This window comes from Brachycentrus maculatus, unplaced genomic scaffold, assembly GCF_059751285.1.
Source record: "Brachycentrus maculatus isolate JH-2025_06_01 unplaced genomic scaffold, ASM5975128v1 h1tg000172l, whole genome shotgun sequence".
Classification (NCBI taxonomy): Eukaryota; Metazoa; Arthropoda; class Insecta; order Trichoptera; family Brachycentridae; genus Brachycentrus; species Brachycentrus maculatus.
This window is the reverse complement of record NW_028280925.1, coordinates 839,016-859,118: the sequence shown is the minus strand read 5'-3', so window position 1 is coordinate 859,118 and position 20,103 is coordinate 839,016. Positions and strand designations below refer to the sequence as shown.

Below are 20,103 nucleotides of genomic sequence, written 5' to 3'. Positions count from 1 at the left end.
AACAAATAAAAAAACACAGGGAAAAATGTAAAATATAAAGCAATAAAAGGTACAGTAAATAGGAATTTAAAAACATACAGTAAGAAATCCGTTTAAAGGAAAAAAAGAGAAAATAATACTAATCACTAACACAAATGGAAAGACATAAAGTATTTTTTAGTACATTCATTTTGGATCCTTGACTGGGTTCTATTTTATATTTGGCACATAAAACATAAGATCACTTTTGATTTTATTAATTTAAACACGACAAGTTTCTAGAACTACAGATGTTTTCCTCAATACGTATTATCATCACCTATTGTGATAGGTATTAATAATGTACGTACATATCGCTCACTCCTTTCAAGACCGTCATAAATCAAAAATCGTCAATTTTCAGTTGTGCATGTTTTCGGAATGCCCAGAAAATGTACTATGTACCAGCAAAAGCGGCATATTTTTAGCTTAATATTTACCCGCTACAGGGCAGAAAGTGTTGTTTTTGCATTTTGAAGAAAAGGTATTGTTTAATATTTTTTTTAAATATATTTAATATTTCTCAAATGGAGAAAAACCCTTCAGGTTTTGCCTAAAAGGATCTGTTGAACAGTAAAAAGTTCAATAAGTGGCTTGATATTTATTTTTAATACATTGTATTATATTTTTAAACTTTAAAAACGTTCTCCTGAAAAATCAAGATTTTTGATTTATGACGTTCTTGAAAGGAGTGAGCGATATGTATTATGTTTATAAAATGTGTCGACCTCCTTATCATTCATAATTCACTTTGGGTAATGTCAGTCAAAAGCGAAAAATGCTTTTAAAATACAAAATACATAAGGTAAATATGTATTGATTGATAATATGTATCGATGAAAACATCTGTAGTTCTCGAAACTAGCCGTATTTACATAAATAAACTCAAAAGTGGTCTTATGGGTGTATTTCATTTTTATATTTAAATCGTCATTCCAAAAAATTATTGCCCAATCAATTAAAAATATTAAGATCATAATTGAAACATGAGAAATGAAAATAATTTAAACTTTTACACGAGATATAAAACACAATCACAGTTTTGAAATGGGGAACGGTGTCGAAACGAAATACCTGAAAGAAATGTTCCGGGGAAAATATATTGCCGTACGCTTTTTCTGAAACATTTTTCAGTTCCATCGACCCTAATACATATTTAAAATTATGTCAACGAAACTCCTCTATGAAGTATTTCGTTATGCATATATTTTCTTTATTTTATATAGGCGAGTTCTTAAAAGAACATTTGAATAAACGATTGACTTTTAACAAAGAAAATTCTTCTAAACGCATTCTCGTCCTGTCATTCGATAGTCATCCGTTGAACTGTCGTTTTTTGTATGTGTTTATGACGGTCAATATTCGATGTTTTCCGACAGTAAAATATTTTTTTATTGAACACTGTTAAGGAATCGAAAAAGGTAAATAAGTAGCAATACATTAATGGTCTTATCAAAGCAACAATTAAAGTTAAAGGATATATTTGTGCTACAACCTTCATTCAGATTATACTCCAATTCAATAATGGTCTAGCCGTGCAAAGTGACATTATCTTGAATTAACCGATAGAAATACACCATAACTTGAATTAACCGATAGAAATCTTGTAAATTATGCATTGGTTCTAGTTTTAAAATATACAAGGTCTAGGACAACTGAGTTTTGCCATTTTTAATAGATGAATTGATGACAGTAGATTTAGAATTGAAATATGGGTGAAGGATTCGCTTAGTTTTATTCAAAGTCATTTTTACAGTGTAATAAAACACGTCCAATACTTTTTTTCCATAAATAAAAAAAACACTCATATATTTTATTAAATATATTATAGATTGAGATAATTTGAAACAACTGTAATATATTGTAATATATGATCTTTAGGGTGAATAACCCAGTTTCTGATGTTTTAAAATTTAAATAATACTTTGGTTGGTTATGAAAATTAGCGTTTTCGCATAGTAATTTGTTTGATACTATTAACACATTAAGGCACAGTGTTCGATAAGTGGCAACTTAATTTTCTCCAAATCGGGGTTACATTTTTTATAAAACACCCTTTTATATTGAAAAAAAAGTTTCTCTTCAAAATAATCATATGGTTTTGAAAAGAAATAAAATTATTAACAACTATTTTTTTTTAAATATCTCTCTCTAACCCTTATCCGCACCCAATGGAGCATAGGGCACTGCATCGTATTGACGCAATCTTATCTTGATCGTTAATTAAATAAAGGCAATGCGATCACTTCTGCGCTTCAGGGACCAGTCATGAGTAATATTAAATAAACATTAGAGTGTAAATTCACTAATATTTAGTCTCACCCCCCTGGGAATGGAACCTGGGACCACCAGCACCGTAGCTAAACACGCTGACCATTACACCACATAGGTGGACTAAAATATATTCTAAAAAAATAAAAATATATCCAATGTAAATTCTTTAAAAAAATCAGGCGTCAACAGACATGTAACCTCTCTGGTGGTCGCCGGGTGAATGAGTTCTGTGCTTGCGAATATTCCCTTAACCAACAGAGTTCTTCGTATAATTATGCAACATGTCGAAGAAATTTAGTGTTTTGTGCAATATTGGTTAAGATAAAGGGCAGATGGGAGGCTTGTGTGTTTACCTACATATTAAAGAATGCCGAACATCTATGAGTAGGTGCCTCTACGCCCACGGAACGTGTTTCTATTTATAATAATAATTGAGAAACATTTGGATTGACGCGATTTATGAAAATGGTTGTGGCGTCATGATGAAGTCACCGTGAGCTGGAGGCTGTTGAGATTCCTTTATCATCACCTCCGATTCAACAGTTGGTCATCAATGACGTCAGGTACATGAATGTCATTTCGGTATGCATAAGACTACGATTATTTTATATATACATATCCATATCCGTTTGACAAATTCGATGTAAAAAATTACATATTTTTGGCTGTACGTCAATTTCGTAAAAAGTACTTGCCGAATTTCAATTAACTTGTAAAGTGTAAGTAGAGATATTATGTATTATACAAAAGCGTATATTCCTTCTTCTAACCCTATATTCGCACCAAATGGTACATAGGGCACTGCATGGTATATATAAGCAGTATTATCTTAAACGTTAAATACATGAAGAAAAGGTTTTCAACCCTACGGTTCAGGTCCAGCATGGTTCAGGTCAACAATCCAGCATGTACTACAAAATTATGAAAAAAAATGTATATATTATTGGAAATGATTTCATTCCCTGTTGCATATTGCACTGCCTTGAAGATAGAGATGCACTATGAGACAAAAACGGATTTGAGTGTCTAAAAATAACCGAACGACATTTTTACCGAAAATTTTAGTTAAACTTAATTCATTGTAATTCAACTTTTTTGTGCTCTACAGTATGATAATTAATAATTCATTATATTTTAATTGATTTAAAAGACGATTTTAGCAACTTTTTACTTTAAATAAGAAAGTTCATATTTTTTATTTATTATTATTGTTTATCTAAGTTTTTTAGTAGTGTAAATAAAGATAAATGAAACAGAAAAAAAGTATTATTGAAAATAAAAATAAAAATGTATCAAAAGAAAAAGTTTTTTAAATTTTTTATTATTAAAAACTTCTCAATAACTATGCTACTTTTTCTGGCTACTTAAAAGTTTTACTGTTTGGAATTATAATAACATAAAATTTTTACCTATTTTTAACAAATATTTTATGTAATCAGTGACCGGGTTCCGTCATTACCGATAAGTCTAATGAAACCCAGTCACTGGTCAAATAAAGCATAATATATGTGGACAAAACTACAATATATAGTTGTTATTTTATTATATGAAATGCAGTTCTCCTATCGACGGCCCCTGCGTAAAGTACTCTATCTGCAAATCTGTTACTTTACAGGAGAGGGCTTAGAAGATTTTTTCAATGTGTTTTTTCTTATTAACTAACGGTTTTATCTGAAATTCTAAACTAGTATTACATATTAAAAAACAGGATAAAATAATGTATTAAATCGCTTTAAAACTTTATGCTTTGTCAAAATTAAGTAGTTAGCGTTTTAGGAGTTCAGTTCATTTCGAATATTCGATGTATGTAAAGAGCGTCATATTCTCCTGAAAACTAGGCGTAATTTATTTTATATATTTTTTGTTTGTTTATATTTGTAGATAACGGTCAGTTGATGACATACACCAAATATCTCAAAATTGACAAAAATGTAGTTAAAGCACTTTACGTAGGGCGCGTCGCTATGTATGTCAGTACAAAACTTAAATGTCTGATATTTTGTGTTTTCTATTAGGGCGAGACTTGTTCATCTTTGGACCACGATTTTTCCAACGGTTTACGATTTCACAATGTTTCTTTTTCCATGAGTTCATCGTTATTAGACATTAAATCATGCGTGTGATAGCGGTATGATAGAACGTTGTTAGTATTTATTAAACATTACGTTATCAGTACAGACGCGATCGTTATTTATAGCGCCTTCTCGTTCAGGGTTCTGACTCATTCCCATTTAAACATTGTGAACGCTGTAAAAATGTAGTATACCGTCTGCGCAACAGTGGGCGAGGCGCAGAGCCCAGTGGACATCTGGGTAGTCAATTAAATGTTGTGAAACGCCACGCCAGATACCGGGAATAAAGCTTTTAACGTGAATTTCGTCCTTGAAACTAAACGGATTTTGGAATGTACCACCAACATACATAGAAATAGCACCAATTTCACATAGATTATAATACATACTTTATAATACTGGTATATCTACTCGCAAGAGATGTTATTTCATATTTTTACAATGGTATTTTGTTAGGGCAAATTACGTAATGCGTAGTTACGTTATAAGTTAACATCTTTTATTTAATTAATAACCCTTTAAAGCAAGGTTCTTGAGTAAATGAATATTTATTTTACAAAAAGTCAAATCCGCTTTTAAATAAAATGTAGAAATTTAGTTGAATAAAAACTGTAACTTATAAGCAACATATTTTAAATGATTTTTTAAACATATTGATTTTACCATAAAACTGCATATTTATAAAATTTACGTAAAAATGCACGCGTTTTAAAAAAAATATCTTTAAAAATATTGCATTTTCGGTGATCCTGCTTTGAAAAAGGAATCAAGGTTTGTTCGCACTTTTGAATTTTGCTGTTTTATTTACAATCAACTCTCTAAAATTTCGAAAATAAAGTTGAGCTTCGTTATCTGACGAATAGTCAATAAAACGTCGAGATGTGATCTTATCACTTAACTTTTTACTTTATACTTTATACTTATAACTTTTAACATTTTTTGGAATGTTATTGTAAGGTACCTACAGTTTACGAGCAGAACTGCATTATGTCTCAAATTCTAATGCTAGATGTATGACATGATATCGTGGCCACTAAAAATTATTGACATGCGGCGACATTTGAATTTAAGCATGTAAAATATTAACAGGACGTTTTTAATTTTTACATTTGATCGGATTTTGTTGTCGGTTAAATCCGTTAAATATACAGGTTCGTTATATCGAGGTTTTACTCTACTTCTAAGATTTTTCCACTGGAAATTATGGGCTATGTTATTTGAAGGCTGCGCGTGGGCGATGCCCACTTTGTCCGTTGCAATATAATGGCGTCCCCATTTCTCGACCTATATCCGCTCAAACGAAGTGCTAATCCCGATATTATTCTTCGAACTTGTTGCTGGTCATAAAGCACACTAGTTTTACGCTTTATTTACACATTTACAATCGTCAGTGACTATGGCATGGCGAGTAAATAATGTTGGGTTTACAACATTTTGAGTGTGTCCAAATACTTAGAGTGTGTAAAGTGATCACTTAAACCAGCCTATGACGGTCGTCAGCCCCGTAAATGCCCAGACTTCCATATTCTTCTTCATCTTTGATGAGATGTCAAAAAATAATATGAATGTTGGGTTGGGTTAAAAAGGCTAGATTAACCACAATCGACTGATAGCCCTACGATAAATCGGCTAGAAGTTGACACAAGTTTTTTTTCATATGATATTTTTTTAAAGTTACATTTGTCCTTCATTCATCTATGGATTTTATGACCAAATCTCCTCTTTAATAAAAATGTACAAAATACTTACAGTAAAACATTTTGAGTGTGTCCAAATACTTGTTCACAAAATCTGGATTATCTCCAATTACAGGAGTTATTTTCATATTATTTTTTGACATCTCATCAAAGATGAAGAAGAATATGCATACTATACTTATACTTACAGTATACATTAAAACAAATTCATGAGGCGAATGTAGTTGGAAATAGGAGCAGGAGGAAGACCGAGAATAACTTGGTAAGATCAAGTACATTAAATACTTGAAGTGGTCAGGTCAAAAGTCGGAATAATCAGCGTGTATGTATGAGAACATGTATGAATATGGAAGAAACCAAGATTTTGTGCAAATACAGATTGTTGTGAAGTTCTATTCTCTCTGCCTACCCTGCGGAAAGCGGCGTGATGGTTAGTTAGTTAGTTATAAAAATGTATTTATTGTTATTTTGTTTATTTAGTTTATTTATTTGTAAAATAATAGCTTTCTGGCTAATACGAGTTTTAAAATATGTAAAATGAAATGTATTTCATTTAAAAATAATATTTTAGAGTCAACTGGATGTGAATGGATTTGAAATATATCGTATCATTCGGCAATGACGTATTTGATTGCATGTCATAACTATTTTTCTTTAAAATAATTTTACAAATAAATACTGCAAAATATGGCACAGAAATTCTCAGTAATGGCACACTATTGTAATATGTTATTATAAGTGTGATGAAATAATATTTTTAATAAAATGAATAAATAAAAATTAACTGCATTATCCCCATCTAAAATGATTGGTTAGTGAAAAAGCTTATATTTGATCATTTACTGAAATGAAACAGAACAAATATTAGCATTTTCACTTTAAATTCTAACGTAATGGTACGACTCAGATCGTACATCCCACATTTTCAATATTTATATTCAAAATACAGTACGACCGGCGAGACTTTATAATTAAGTATCTTTTTTCCAACACTCCTACGCTCATTCCTCAACTCAATGAAAGGCAGTGCAAATATTATCATACGAGTACACATTGGAATTTCATACACAATATGCTACTTTGTCATAACATCGAATGAATCGCTTTGGTGACACTCATATACAAATCAGTTGTTTAGATCAGAGGTCCCCAGCCATTCGTCATGTTTAATAATTTTACTGCGGCCCGCTGAGGGCGCAGTAAAAGTTTATAATTGTAATTTTATTGTATTAATTGTAAACATACATTCAAAATAAAGTACAATTACACAAAAAATAAAATAAAGTGATTTAATATTTTAACTCACTCGAGTTCTATCTAGTTGCGTTTTTTATTTTTATTATTTTAAGGTATTGTATTGACGATAACTCGGCGTAAAGGTGTTCTCAACTTCATATTTTTTCCGATGTCCGATTTTTTAAAAGTAATTTTGACTTTTTTAGTTCCAGAAGTCTTTTTAACAAACCTGTATTTCGTTAATCGTCAGCAAAGAAATATTTTAAATACAGTCAATTTTATATTTAAAAACATATATTAGGAATAATGGCTCTTTTGTACCTTATTGTACCTTAAACGATTTATTGGACATTTTTATGCGAACGAAAAATAGTAAAAAAAGTATCTTTACTTTCTATATATTTTCTTTTTCATCTAATATCGACCAGGAATCAAATAATGAAACTATCAAATCAATTTTTTTTAACGAACCAAGTATATAGAAATTACGGTTTCCGAATTGTTATGGAATATTTTGAATTTTATTGCATTTGTTCAGTTTTTTTGGTACACATGGATACCGATGGGTAAGAATTTTTTAAAATGGGTAAGTATACGTTAAAAAGTTTTTTATAAAAGAACGCCTATGAGTTAACTAGAGCAGCATCAGCCAGTCTTTGACCCCAAAGTAAACGATGGTGAAACGAGAGTTCCTGATTATATTTTTAGAAGATATACGGGGGAGAGTAAAAACTCCTACGTCATTTTAAATTAAAAATTGTTTTAACAATTTTATCTAATAAAAATGTGTGTCAACATCTTTATATGTACAAATAAAACTATTTTTAAGAAAAGAATATGGAATCTGGACACTTACAGGAATTATTAACTATGTTAGTTCGAAAAGACAGCGTTCCAATAAACACAATTAGTTCTATAAGTAGTTAAAAAATACGATATTTATGTATATACAACTACAAAAACTTAAGAAATATAAATGTTTATCATGAACAGAACGGTGAACGTTACAGTAAATTAGGTAATCACTTAAGACAGCCGACGAACAGTTATAATCCTTTAAAATGCAAAGACTTGAGTATTCCTTTAGTACATATAATATCGTAGACATCGATAAAATATCTTGATGAAAATTGCTTGGGAATTAAATCCAACGTGTGTCATTTTTAACCACCCAAGACTCTACTTTACTGGCTTGTTCATTCGCCTTTTTTAAGAATATGAATAATGAAAAAAGTTTGAAATATACATCACAACACCCAGACCAAATCAAGATAAATCTTTTATTTTATTTTAGAATTGGCGGGAATTGTACCCGCGACATCAATGTTGCAGTTGATCATCTAACCAACTAAACCTTCCTAATGAAAACGGTGCACAATCAAAATATTGTTAATGTATTTTTAGTTTATTTTTCAGATAAAACAAATCACCGAAAATGTCGCACAGCGTCACCATAACCAGGACGACCACTACCTCATCCACCTCAGCCATTATCCTCAACACGGGGTACCTCAAAACAGGTCCTGGCTTCCTTAAACTAGCGCAATTGGTAAGAATTTTCTGTTTTTTTATTTTTATTAATTTCTGCAGGCATACTATTCAATGTTAAGAAGAACGGTGATGTTATTAATTATGATATCACCATAATATTAAATAAATATTAATATTCTTGCATTCTTCGTTTGTTCATCATCACAACTTTATTGACACTGACCTGTTTAAATTCAATTATGTTTTAAACCTTCGCAAAATGCGTACGTTATAAATCGTATTTACGCATGGATGGGTTTTCAATGCATACCTGATAAGTTCCTGATAATAAAATATATACTCAATTCAATGTGATTTATTTTTTCGTTGAAAATTAAGTGGTTCAAGACTAACGTGAATAATTCACAAAATTGCCTTATTTTGCTTCATATGGTCTTCACCGGTCAATATTAAATATGACCATAACATCAATAAAGCCGGCTGTTTCACAAATGTGGGCCAATTTTAGTAAATTATAGGTAGTCCTTATAAGGAATCTTGCGTGTGGACAGCCCAAGGAAAGGTGTTCAATTTTTATACATATTTAAAAAATATGTTAGATAATTTTGATAAGATAATTTTTATATCGCAATATTTTGACAAAATAATGTTATGCGACAATATGACAAATATTGGCTGCATTGCACAAAAACCTTTGACGATTTACTTTTTTATACAAAGGATAAACAGTAATAAAAAGTATTCCTGTTGCGTCATGCACTTTCAACTATAATTTTATATTAAAAGCTGTCCCACCGTATTCCAAAATCTGACAGACCTTCACTTGAAAATATTTTTTAAAAACTAAGTTGCTAAATTTATTTAAAATGTGTATCAAATTTGTATCCCGATTTTACTATGAATTTATCATTTAAAAGCTTTCTATATACCTGTCACTGCCAATCTAAATAAATACAAGTTTGTAAATCCACCACCAAATTTTCTAGAAGTGCCCCGGTGTAGGTAGTGAAAGGGATTAGTAGTTAGTTAGTTCAGTTGTCTAACTGAACTAAATAACTACTAATCAGCTGTCTAGCTAGATCCGACTTTCAACATTTTCCGAATTGTGCGTTTTATAACATTTTAACAGTTCAAATATTTTTCATCAAAATGTCCCATGGCCAATTTACTGCCATATAAGGAATCTCGCATGCGGACAGCTCAAGGAAAGGTGTTTAATTTATTTTCGCGGTACAAACAACAATTCCAGAATTTGACCTTAAAACTGGTTTTAACAATTCATTTACCGAATCTGAAATTGCCATTGACCCAAATGATTACATCGTCGAGACGGGCAGGGAATGATTGAATTCGTAGTATGTATTTTAGTGTTGAGGTGTGCGTCATGCTCAGTAATCAATGTTGTTTACAAAACAGTGTCACGTTTTCGGGGACAGAATAATGTGTGTAAATAATAGCCGATTTAATATACCGGCATTGACATGAGGATGTAAATTCTTGCCATTTTGAGCACAATTTAATTACTAATAAATAAATTAACAATAATTATACGCAGCGATATTTTTAAATCACAAAACAATTAGTGAACCACATTAGTATAAACAGGACGTGTCTTGGATAATAAACTTACAAAATATATAAATCAAATATAAATATATATAACGTGGTAATATTTTCCTTTTGAAAATTAAGTGTAAATAATATGTAAAGTGGGTGTATAATAATAAAATAAACAATGTGTTGCTTTGTAATTAAAGTTTATTCTTAATTTATCTTTATAATAATTTTTATATCTATCTATCTATCTATCTATCTATCTATCTGATTCTGACAGTTAATAATATTATCGGAAGTCTTTTGTTTAATTCTGAGCGACGCATGCGGCATCTGGTGGTAGAACTGTTTTATGTAGGTACTTTTTGTAAGTACTTAATAAAATGTATAGGTAGGTACCTAGGTATTTTATTACATCTCCCCCCTTGGGGATGAAAATTCATAGTAAAATTTTCACTCGTCCTCCGGATCATCTTCTTGTAGTGAAGGGACTGGTATAAGTTTAGTGATATGATAAAGGTTTGATTTTATTTTTTTGTGACCTGTATCAATTCTGTATATTGAGTTAGAAATTTTTTCAATAATTTTATAAGGTCCAATTTTTAGTTCATCCAATTTTTTTCTGTTTAGCTTGTTTCCATTTTCCACATACACCATGTCTCCTACGTTGAATTCGCAGCCTATTCTATTTTTGTCAAATAATGTTTTATTGTAATTATGTGATTTTATTGTATTTTCAAGCGCTATTTTCCTGTCTCTAATCCAGTCATTATTAGATTTTCCTTGTTTTAATTCGTTGGGTAAAATATTTACATCTGTACCATATAAAAGATAACTTGGGGAAAAGTCAGTGACTGAGTGATTAGTATTATTATATTTATTAACACATTCTTGAGCTATTGTGGTCCATGCTCTTCTTTTCCCTTTTTCATTTATTTTGCATCTGATTTTGTTCACCAATGTTTGATTCAGCCTTTCATTTAGGCCATTTGAGAATGGTGCATTTACTGCAGTGAAGATTATTGGGATCTGCTTGTCATTTAAGAATTCCTTGAATTCTTTCGAGTTTATTCCTGGGTATTGGTCGGTGAGAAGCATACCAATATCCTCGGTTTCTGTTATTTTCATGACTAGTTTTATAAAATCATTTGCATTCTGAGTTTTCGAGGTTAAAATAAATGCGTATCTTGTAAAGTGATCCACTAAGAGATGTAGATATTTTTTTGTTGATCTTGAACCTCCTAAACCTCCAATTGTGTCTAAAGATATTATTTCAAAAGGCTTTGTGGCCGGGCCTAGATGAGACATAAATCCAAATTTCTTTTGTCCTCTTGATTTATTTTTAATACAAATTTCACAATTTCTACAAATTGTTTTTATGTTTTTCGTCAAATTTTTGGCTGTGTAATGTGGACTAATAGTCTTTTGCATTTGTCCAATTCCAATATGGCATAGGTTTTCATGTATGTCTTTTATGATTTCGATGCTAAACGGTTCTGAAAGAATTATTTTTTCTTTTTTCTTGACCTTTTTAAAATAGACATTGTTTTTTTCAATCCATTTGTTTTTTTTCTGTTGAATTCTTTCATTTTTATTCTGATCTCTTAAAATATCTTCTAATTTAACCAAATTTACAACTTTTAATTGTTCATCTGCATTTTCACTCGATTCTAATACTGGATTCCTGCTTAGACAATCTGCTTCTAAATTCTTCTTTCCTGGATTATATTTTATTTCAAATTCATATTGCGATAAATAATATGTTAAATCACCTAACTCTTCATCGGTCCTAGATTTCAGATTCATATTTTCCAAAGGTTTGTGATCTGAATAAACCGTAAATGATTTACCTATTAACCAGTATTGCCAGTATCTTACTGCTTCCTTAATTGCTAAACATTCTAAATATATTGCTTTCTTTTTCTTCTGGGCTTCATTTAGTTTTTTTGAAAAGTATGCCACTGGTTTTTCTCTACCATCGGGCTGCTTTTGTTTCAAAATGGCCCCAACACCTTCTAAAGAAGCATCGGTATAAATGTTGATTGGTAAATCCTGATCAAAAATTTCTAGAACGGGCTGTGAGCAAAGCATGCTTTTTGTTATTTCAAATGCTTTTTGGCATTTATCACACCAAATAAATTTTTGATTTTTCCTTAGTAAGTTATGCAATGGATCTAGTATTATTGCACTCTTTGGTATGTATTCATGGTAAAAGTTTATTTTCCCCAGAAATTGTCTTACATTTTTTATCGTTTTTGGAACAGGAAAATTCTTTATTGAAATCAAATTATCCTTTACTGGTTTTATTGAATTATTTTGAATTATATGACCTAGATATTTTACCAAGTCTGACGCAAATGCGCATTTTGTAAATTTTAACCTGAAACCTTCCGTTTCAATCGCTTCCAGCAACTGTGTTAGATGTTTAATGTGCTCAGCAAAAGTTTTAGAAAATATAAGAATATCATCTATGTAATTAACGGTGAAATCAGTAAGTTTATACTTTCTTAATATGTTACCTAGTATCCTTTGAAAAATTGCTGGTGAGGTCTTCAATCCAAATGGTAGGCAAGTCCATTGGAAATGTCCTTCTTGTGTAACAAATCCCGTCTTTTTTCTGTCTTCGATTCGTAAAGGAATAGACCAAAACGCTGAGTTTATATCTAGTGTTGAAAAAAATTTGCAATTCCTGGTCTTTATCATTAGGTCTTCAATTAAAGGAAATGGTTGAGCTTGAGGCACTACTATTTTATTCAAGTCTCTGAAATCTATACACAGTCTGGATTTTTTGTTTTCCTCTTTTTTAAATGCCAATGTAACAGGTGCAGCAAATGGACTGTAGGATTCTTCTATTAGCTTATTATCCAGTAATTTTGCAATTTGTTTTTCTATCTCCTTTTTATCTTCTACAGTACATCTGTAAGGCCTCTTACTGCAATATCTGTCTACTAGTAAGTCTATCCTCGCTTCGTATCCACTAACAGTGCCGATATCATATTTGTCTTTTGCAAAAACGGATTTATATTTGCAAATCAGTTCATTTATTTTAGATTTTTGAAATTGATTTAAATGATTTATTTTTATTTCAAAATCTTCTTCTTTTACATGTTCATTATAATTTATTTTGCATTCCTTGCTGTTGTTATTTTCTGTATTTTTAAATTCACTATTTTTAATTTTATATTTTGTAGAAATTTTTTCTACTTTCTTTTTATTTTCATTTTTCAAGCATTGTCTTTGTGTTATTTTTAAGTCTTCATTTTGGATTAGTTTAAATTTTTTTATCATATCTAATCCTATCAAAAAATCATATTTGAAATTTTCTTCATCAATAATATATACATCAACGTTTTTTTCCAATTCAAATATTTTTATTTTCAAAGTCGTCAAACCGTTTGTCTTTTTAACACCATTAATTGTTACTAAATCTGCTTCATTCATATTGTTTCCTTTTCCTTTTAGTTTTAATAACTTAGAATTTATTAGAGAAACATTTGAACCTGAATCGTAAATTCCAAATATTTCAATTTGATCATTTAGTAATAGTTTGACATTTATTAATGGTGTTACTATTCGTTTTTTTGATCGGTTTCGTTTAACTTAGCTTCTATAACTGAATTGTTTACATGTCTGATAGTATTTTTATTATTAAACTTATCATCCTCCTTTGTTCTAAACCAGCACGTTACTTCAGGGTGATATCGAGTTCCCTTATTTAATTTTTCACAAATCTTACATGGACTTTTATCTTTAATTTTACCACTAGTTCTTAGATTTCCATATCTTCTTTGATCCGAAAACCTTTTTTTATTTACAATGTTTTCGTATTTTTTTACTTCATTGAATAAATCGACTGTATCTTCTAATTTTTCTCTATCAATCTTATTAATTATAAATTCTGGTAAACCAGCCACAATAAGATCTACTAAGGTACCCATGTCGATCGTTCTTCTCATCTCCAACAAAAGTTTTTCCTTCCTTATGGCATAGTCTAACAAGGAACCGTCGTTATATTTAAAAGATAATGCAAACATTACATGGTTCCATCCCTTGTTTGTAAATGTTTTACAAAAGTTGTTTTTCCATACTATCCATTCTGAGTTCATGGAAAATTTTATCATCATCGAACTGTACCAATCTTCACAACTTTTATCCATAAACAATCTTAATATTTCAATTTTTTTCTCATCCGTTGTCACCTCAAAACGTATACATTCTTTTTCAAAAATATCCATCCACTGGTTTGCATTAGGATTTTTGCTTGTAAATTTTTCAACTTGGTCACAACTGTCGTCAAGAAAAGGCGATTCAGTTGGCTTGGCCATGTACTCCGCATGCCCCCTGAGAGCCTTAATCAAGCTTGCCTCTTTTACAAGGCATCAGGTTCGCGCCGCCCAGGACGACCACTGCTGACAATTCGTCGGCAGTTCTCGTCAGAACTTCGGGACGCGGATCTGACTTGGGAGGATGCAAGGGAGCTGGCAGCCGACAGAAAAGCCTGGAGACAGTTTGTGGACTCCATATGCTCCACCTAGGGAGCGGATATGGTTTATTAAATTTTTCAATGATGAACTTCTCTGAAATATCTTTTAAATTTTGATGTTTGCTTACCTGAGCATTTTGTATTAATTTTTCTAGTAAGTTTTGTAATGTTTGAGGAGCAGTATCCATTTTTATTTTTATTTTGTTTCTTTATTTTTGATTAACAAAATTGTCGTTTTATAACGTGGTAATATTTTCCTTTTGAAAATTAAGTGTAAATAATATGTAAAGTGGGTGTATAATAATAAAATAAACAATGTGTTGCTTTGTAATTAAAGTTTATTCTTAATTTATCTTTATAATAATTTTTATATCTATCTATCTTTTTTAAATATGGAATGGCGTTGCACATGTAAAACAATGCATTTGCCAATGTCAAGTTAATTGAATTCTTAATTATAAAATATGATATGATAAAAATTATAAAGATAAACTATAAATTTATTTTATTTAATTTTAGAAAATCAATTAACAGTCTGTACAAATTTGGGTTCCTGCTCGCCAGGATGAGATGGATATCTGTAGGGAGGGGAATAAGCGGGGCCAGAGATTTAAAGAAATTTGGCATTTGGTCATTTATTGGGCAAACAAAGAATATATGGTTAAGGTCTTCCTCTTCGCAACGACACTCGCAAATGGGGGAGTCAAAGACACCAATCCTCGCAAGGTGCTCTCTCGTACAGCAATGACCCATCCTCATTCGACAAATGGTGGATGTATCTTTCTTGTTCATAGAAATTTTCCTAAACCAAAGACGGGACGGGACAGTAGGCTGAATGAGAGAGTAATGTTTTCCCTTTGAAATTTTGGAGGAGTTCCATTTGAGGGACCAGCTGGAAGACATATCGATATTTGGAATTGTCAAAAGGTCATCAGATGGGTAGTTAGAGAAATTCGTACTTCCATTTAAAACGGCTTCCTTAGCTAGAGAGTCGGCTTTTTCATTTCCCGGAATGCCATGGTGGCTTGGAATCCAGGCGAGAGAAACCTGAACGTTTTTTTCTTTGAGTAAATATAATTTCTCACGGATTTGGAATATTAAATGGGATTGGGCTTGTTTGAAGGGATTGCTGCTAATTTTTTGAAGAGAGCTTAGAGAGTCGGATAAAATGAGGCACCTTTCAAACTTTTTGGTCATAATGTAGGAAAGAGTTTCTCTTAAAGCCAAGCATTCCGCAGTAAAAACTGACGAAGGTTGAGGAAGTTGGAATTGGGCACAGTAACCATCATCGTGACTGTAAAAAGAAGCTCCTGAATAGCCAGATATTTCCAATTTGGATCCGTCTGTGAAGAATAAAGACCAGTCTTTCCATTTTGATTCAATTATGGAGTTGAAAAGGGAAATCGGACTAGGGGATTTAGTCCCTACTCCAATGTGGGTTTTAATACTTGGGGAAAAAATATGATGAGAGTAAGGGAAGTTATAAAGGGAGGGGGTGGGAGATCGGAATATTTCTGGGATAAATTTTGACAGTTTTTCAAAACTTTTTGCGAGTGCTGGATAAGGCCTATTATGTAACACACGGTTAGATGTTACAGAGTTTAGTAATTTCTTAGATGCCAAAAGAGATGGGTGATTTTCAAAAGCTAAACATTTTATCATGTATCTGTCAGATAGATATTGTCTTCTAATGTCTAGAGGAGGTTCCATAGCTTCTAATTGGAGGGCATTTGTGGGGGAAGACTTCATCGCACCCAGGATGATTCTTAAGCATTTGTATTGAATAACAGACAGTTTATTCAATAAGTATATTGGGAGGGGGTCAATTATGATACTGCCATAGTCTAATTGGCTTCTAACAAAAGCGTTGTAAAATAGTTTTAGAGTAAGAGGATGAGAGCCCCACCAAACTCCTGCTAGAGCTCGGAGAGGGTTAATTTTTCTTTCACATTTTGAGATTACAGAAGTTATGTGAGGGGCCCATGACAATTTCCTGTCAAAAATAATTCCTAAAAATTTAGCCTGATTACTTATAGGAATGGAGATATTGTCAAATTTTATAGAGTTAAATGGGATTTTATGTTTTTTCGAGAACAATACTATTTGGCTTTTTGAAGGAGATAGTTGAAGGCAATTAGAAGTGAACCAAGTATTGAGAGAAGTCAAGGCTGATTCAAGTTTATTAATAGCAGTTTTCATATCTTTATGTGAAATATATATTACAATGTCATCCGCATACTGCAAGATTTTGCATTTTCCCGAGACTCTTGATTCCAGATCGAAAGTATAGATATTATATAGTAAAGGACTAAGTACAGATCCTTGAGGGAGGCCCTTCCAGATTTTTCTTTCTATTTTTTTATACATCCCATTTACAATAATAGTTCTTTCTTTTAATATATTTAGAATCACCTGAACAATCTTAAAAGGAAACTTTAACGAGCATAGTTTAACTTTGAGGACATTAAGGTCCACATTATCATAAGCTCCACAAATATCGATAAAAGCTGCAGCGGTGCATTCATTTTGAGAAAACGCTACTCGAATATCTGTTGAGAAAATAGAGAGATTATCGGTGGTTGATTTGTTTTTACGGAAACCAAATTGTGAAGCAGACAGTAAGGAATTGCTCTCCACAAACCAGTCTACTCTATTTTTTATCATATGTTCAAAAAGCTTTAGCATACACGAAGATAACGCTATGGGGCGGTATGAATCTCCCTTCATTGGGTCTTTATCAGGTTTTAGAATAGGGATTATCCGCTGAATTTTCCAATCAGCTGGAATTATTCCAGTTTCAAATATTTTATTTAGTATATTAATATATTTAAGTAAAATTTGTTGTGGAAATTTTTGAATCAAAGAGTATGGGATCATGTCTAAGCCGGGGGATGAGATTTTAACATATTCTAGGGGAAGTAATAACTCCTCAATCTGGAAAGGTGAGTCAAACCAAGATTCTTGATTGAGAATGACTGAAGAGTGGGATGGGAGTTCTTGGATTGTTGGAACATGAGAAGGTGCCAATTTGTCAACGAAATCGTAGATCCAAGCTGAATCATCGGAAATTTTTCTGAGTGACGAAGAAGACGGGGACCTAAATTTTCGTATGGCTGTCCAAACATCTGTCAATGGGGTTTGAGGTGAGAGAGCGCAACAGAAAGATTTCCAACCTATTCGTTTTTTCTGTTTTAATATTTTTTTTGTCTCAGCTTGAACTCTTTTAAACTCCAAAAAATTTAATTCACTCATATCATGTTTATATTTGGACATACAATTTTTTCTATTTTTAACAGCTAGACTGCACTCGGAATCCCACCAAGGGCATGGCGACGGATTCCTCCGAGTCTTTGGATTTATTTTAGGGGTGGTAGAATTAACTGCGGACATAATTGTGTCTATAAATTTAGAATACTCCAGTGGGATATCGAAGTCGCTCGCAGGATGAGATTTGGAATTATTTTTTTCCAAAATACTAACAAAGTTAGTCCAGTCAGTTTTTTTTAAATTATAAATGGTGTTTTGAGTTCTAGGGGTGATGCGAGACTTAAGAGGTATGTGAATAGTGATTGGGAAATGGTCACTCGAATGAGGATCGTCTAAGATACTCCAGGTTACCCTGGATGCTAAATCGTTAGAGCATAATGAGATATCAACAGCGCTCTGTCTATGAGATGGAGAACTTAATCTGGTAGGAGAACCGTCGTTAAGAATACATATATCGTTATCATCAACGAAACTTAAGATGTTCCTACCTGAGCGGTCTGTATAAGCACTCCCCCAGCTGAGAGAATGTGCGTTGAAATCACCTAGTATGAAAAATGATTTGGGCAACAATTTTACTATATTATTCCAGCCAGACAGATCAAAAGAGATGTTAGGGGGAATATATACTGAAATATAGGATACATTGTTTATATAGGCTGCAACAATTTGGAAAGATGAGGAGTTTGGGACAAGGATGTGGGAATAGTGAAGATGGTTTTTAATAAGAAGGGCTGCTCCTCCTCTACCATCGGGTCGGTCATCACGCAGGCAAATATAACCTGGGATAACAAAGTTGTATCCTGGCTTGAACCAGGTTTCTGATAAAGCAGCTATGTCAATTTTGTATTCCTTTAGAAGGGAACATAAATCTATTTTATTCGAAATAGCACTACGGCAATTCCACTGTAAGATAGATAATTTTGACTCCATCTCGTTAAGATGAGAATCTTGTGTAATAGGGGTGATTATGTTATTAGAGGAGATTGGAATTTTGTGAGGCATTGTGATTTTGGAGAGTTGAATTGGAAGTGGTTTTGGCAGCGTTGTACGGTTTTTGCGGGGAGTTTTCGAAAATTGAGGTAATAAGTATGATTAATTGAGAAAGTACGTGTGATAAATTATCCGGTGTTGTAACACTGGCCTCTTTATTGCCAGACTGAAGAGCACAACCATCGGGAGAATTTGTATACGGTAAAAAGGAAATGGACTTTAATTTATCAAGAGTTGATTTGCTAATGTTAGGAAGAAACAATGACCTCGGAGCGGATTCTTTATAAACCGTCTTGTTATACGACAAAGGTTGTGAATGAGAAGATTGTTGGATATTACGGGATTGTGAGGAAGTGGTAGACTTTGTAATATCTGCGTATGATTTTCCCTTGCTAAATGTGGACTTGGCAGCCTCGTTATATGAAATATTTTGTTCAGTCATGCTCCTCTTTATTAAATTTTGCCTCAAATATTCAGGACATATTCTATTGGTAGCTAAATGATTACCTGAACAATTTACGCATGTAGCATTCTGAATTTCAACTTCGCAAGTCTCACCCATATGCTCCAATCCACACTTGAAACATCTAGGTTTGGACCTGCAAATTGTCTTGGCGTGTCCATAACGACAGCATGCAAAACAAAGAATTGTAGGATAGATGTATAGCTCAACGTCTATTACCGAATAGAATGAAAATATCTTTTTAGGGAGAATCTGCCCTTGGAAAGTAAGAATAACAGTTTGGGTGGGTACCCACGAGAATTTTTGGTCTACAGGCGAAGTGACTTTTCTAGAAAGTCTTCGAGATTTCGTAATCATACCACATTCATTTGGAACCTCGATATTTTTTACAATCTCTTCATGGGTCCACTCTAAAGGGATACCCCTGACCAGGCCCATGCGAGAGACCATATGGTACGGGATAAATACTTTGTAGTCATATGTTGCCAAAGCATTATCATCAATAAAACTATTTGCCGCTGAGTATGTCAAAAATTGTACAGAAATCCGGTTTCGGCC

At 32.2% G+C, this 20,103-nt stretch overlaps 1 protein-coding gene across 1 annotated transcript in view; it reads left to right on the top strand.

The window, feature by feature from the left end:
* Positions 1-20,103, top strand: part of LOC148308263 (uncharacterized) — a 31,936-nt gene that overhangs the window by 4,415 nt on the left and 7,418 nt on the right. Inside the window, exon 2 of the mRNA XM_088262018.1 lies at positions 8,714-8,846. Coding sequence (XP_088118144.1) covers positions 8,733-8,846 — 114 coding nt within the window. The 5' untranslated portion in view covers positions 8,714-8,732. The remainder of the gene's footprint in view (positions 1-8,713; positions 8,847-20,103) is intronic.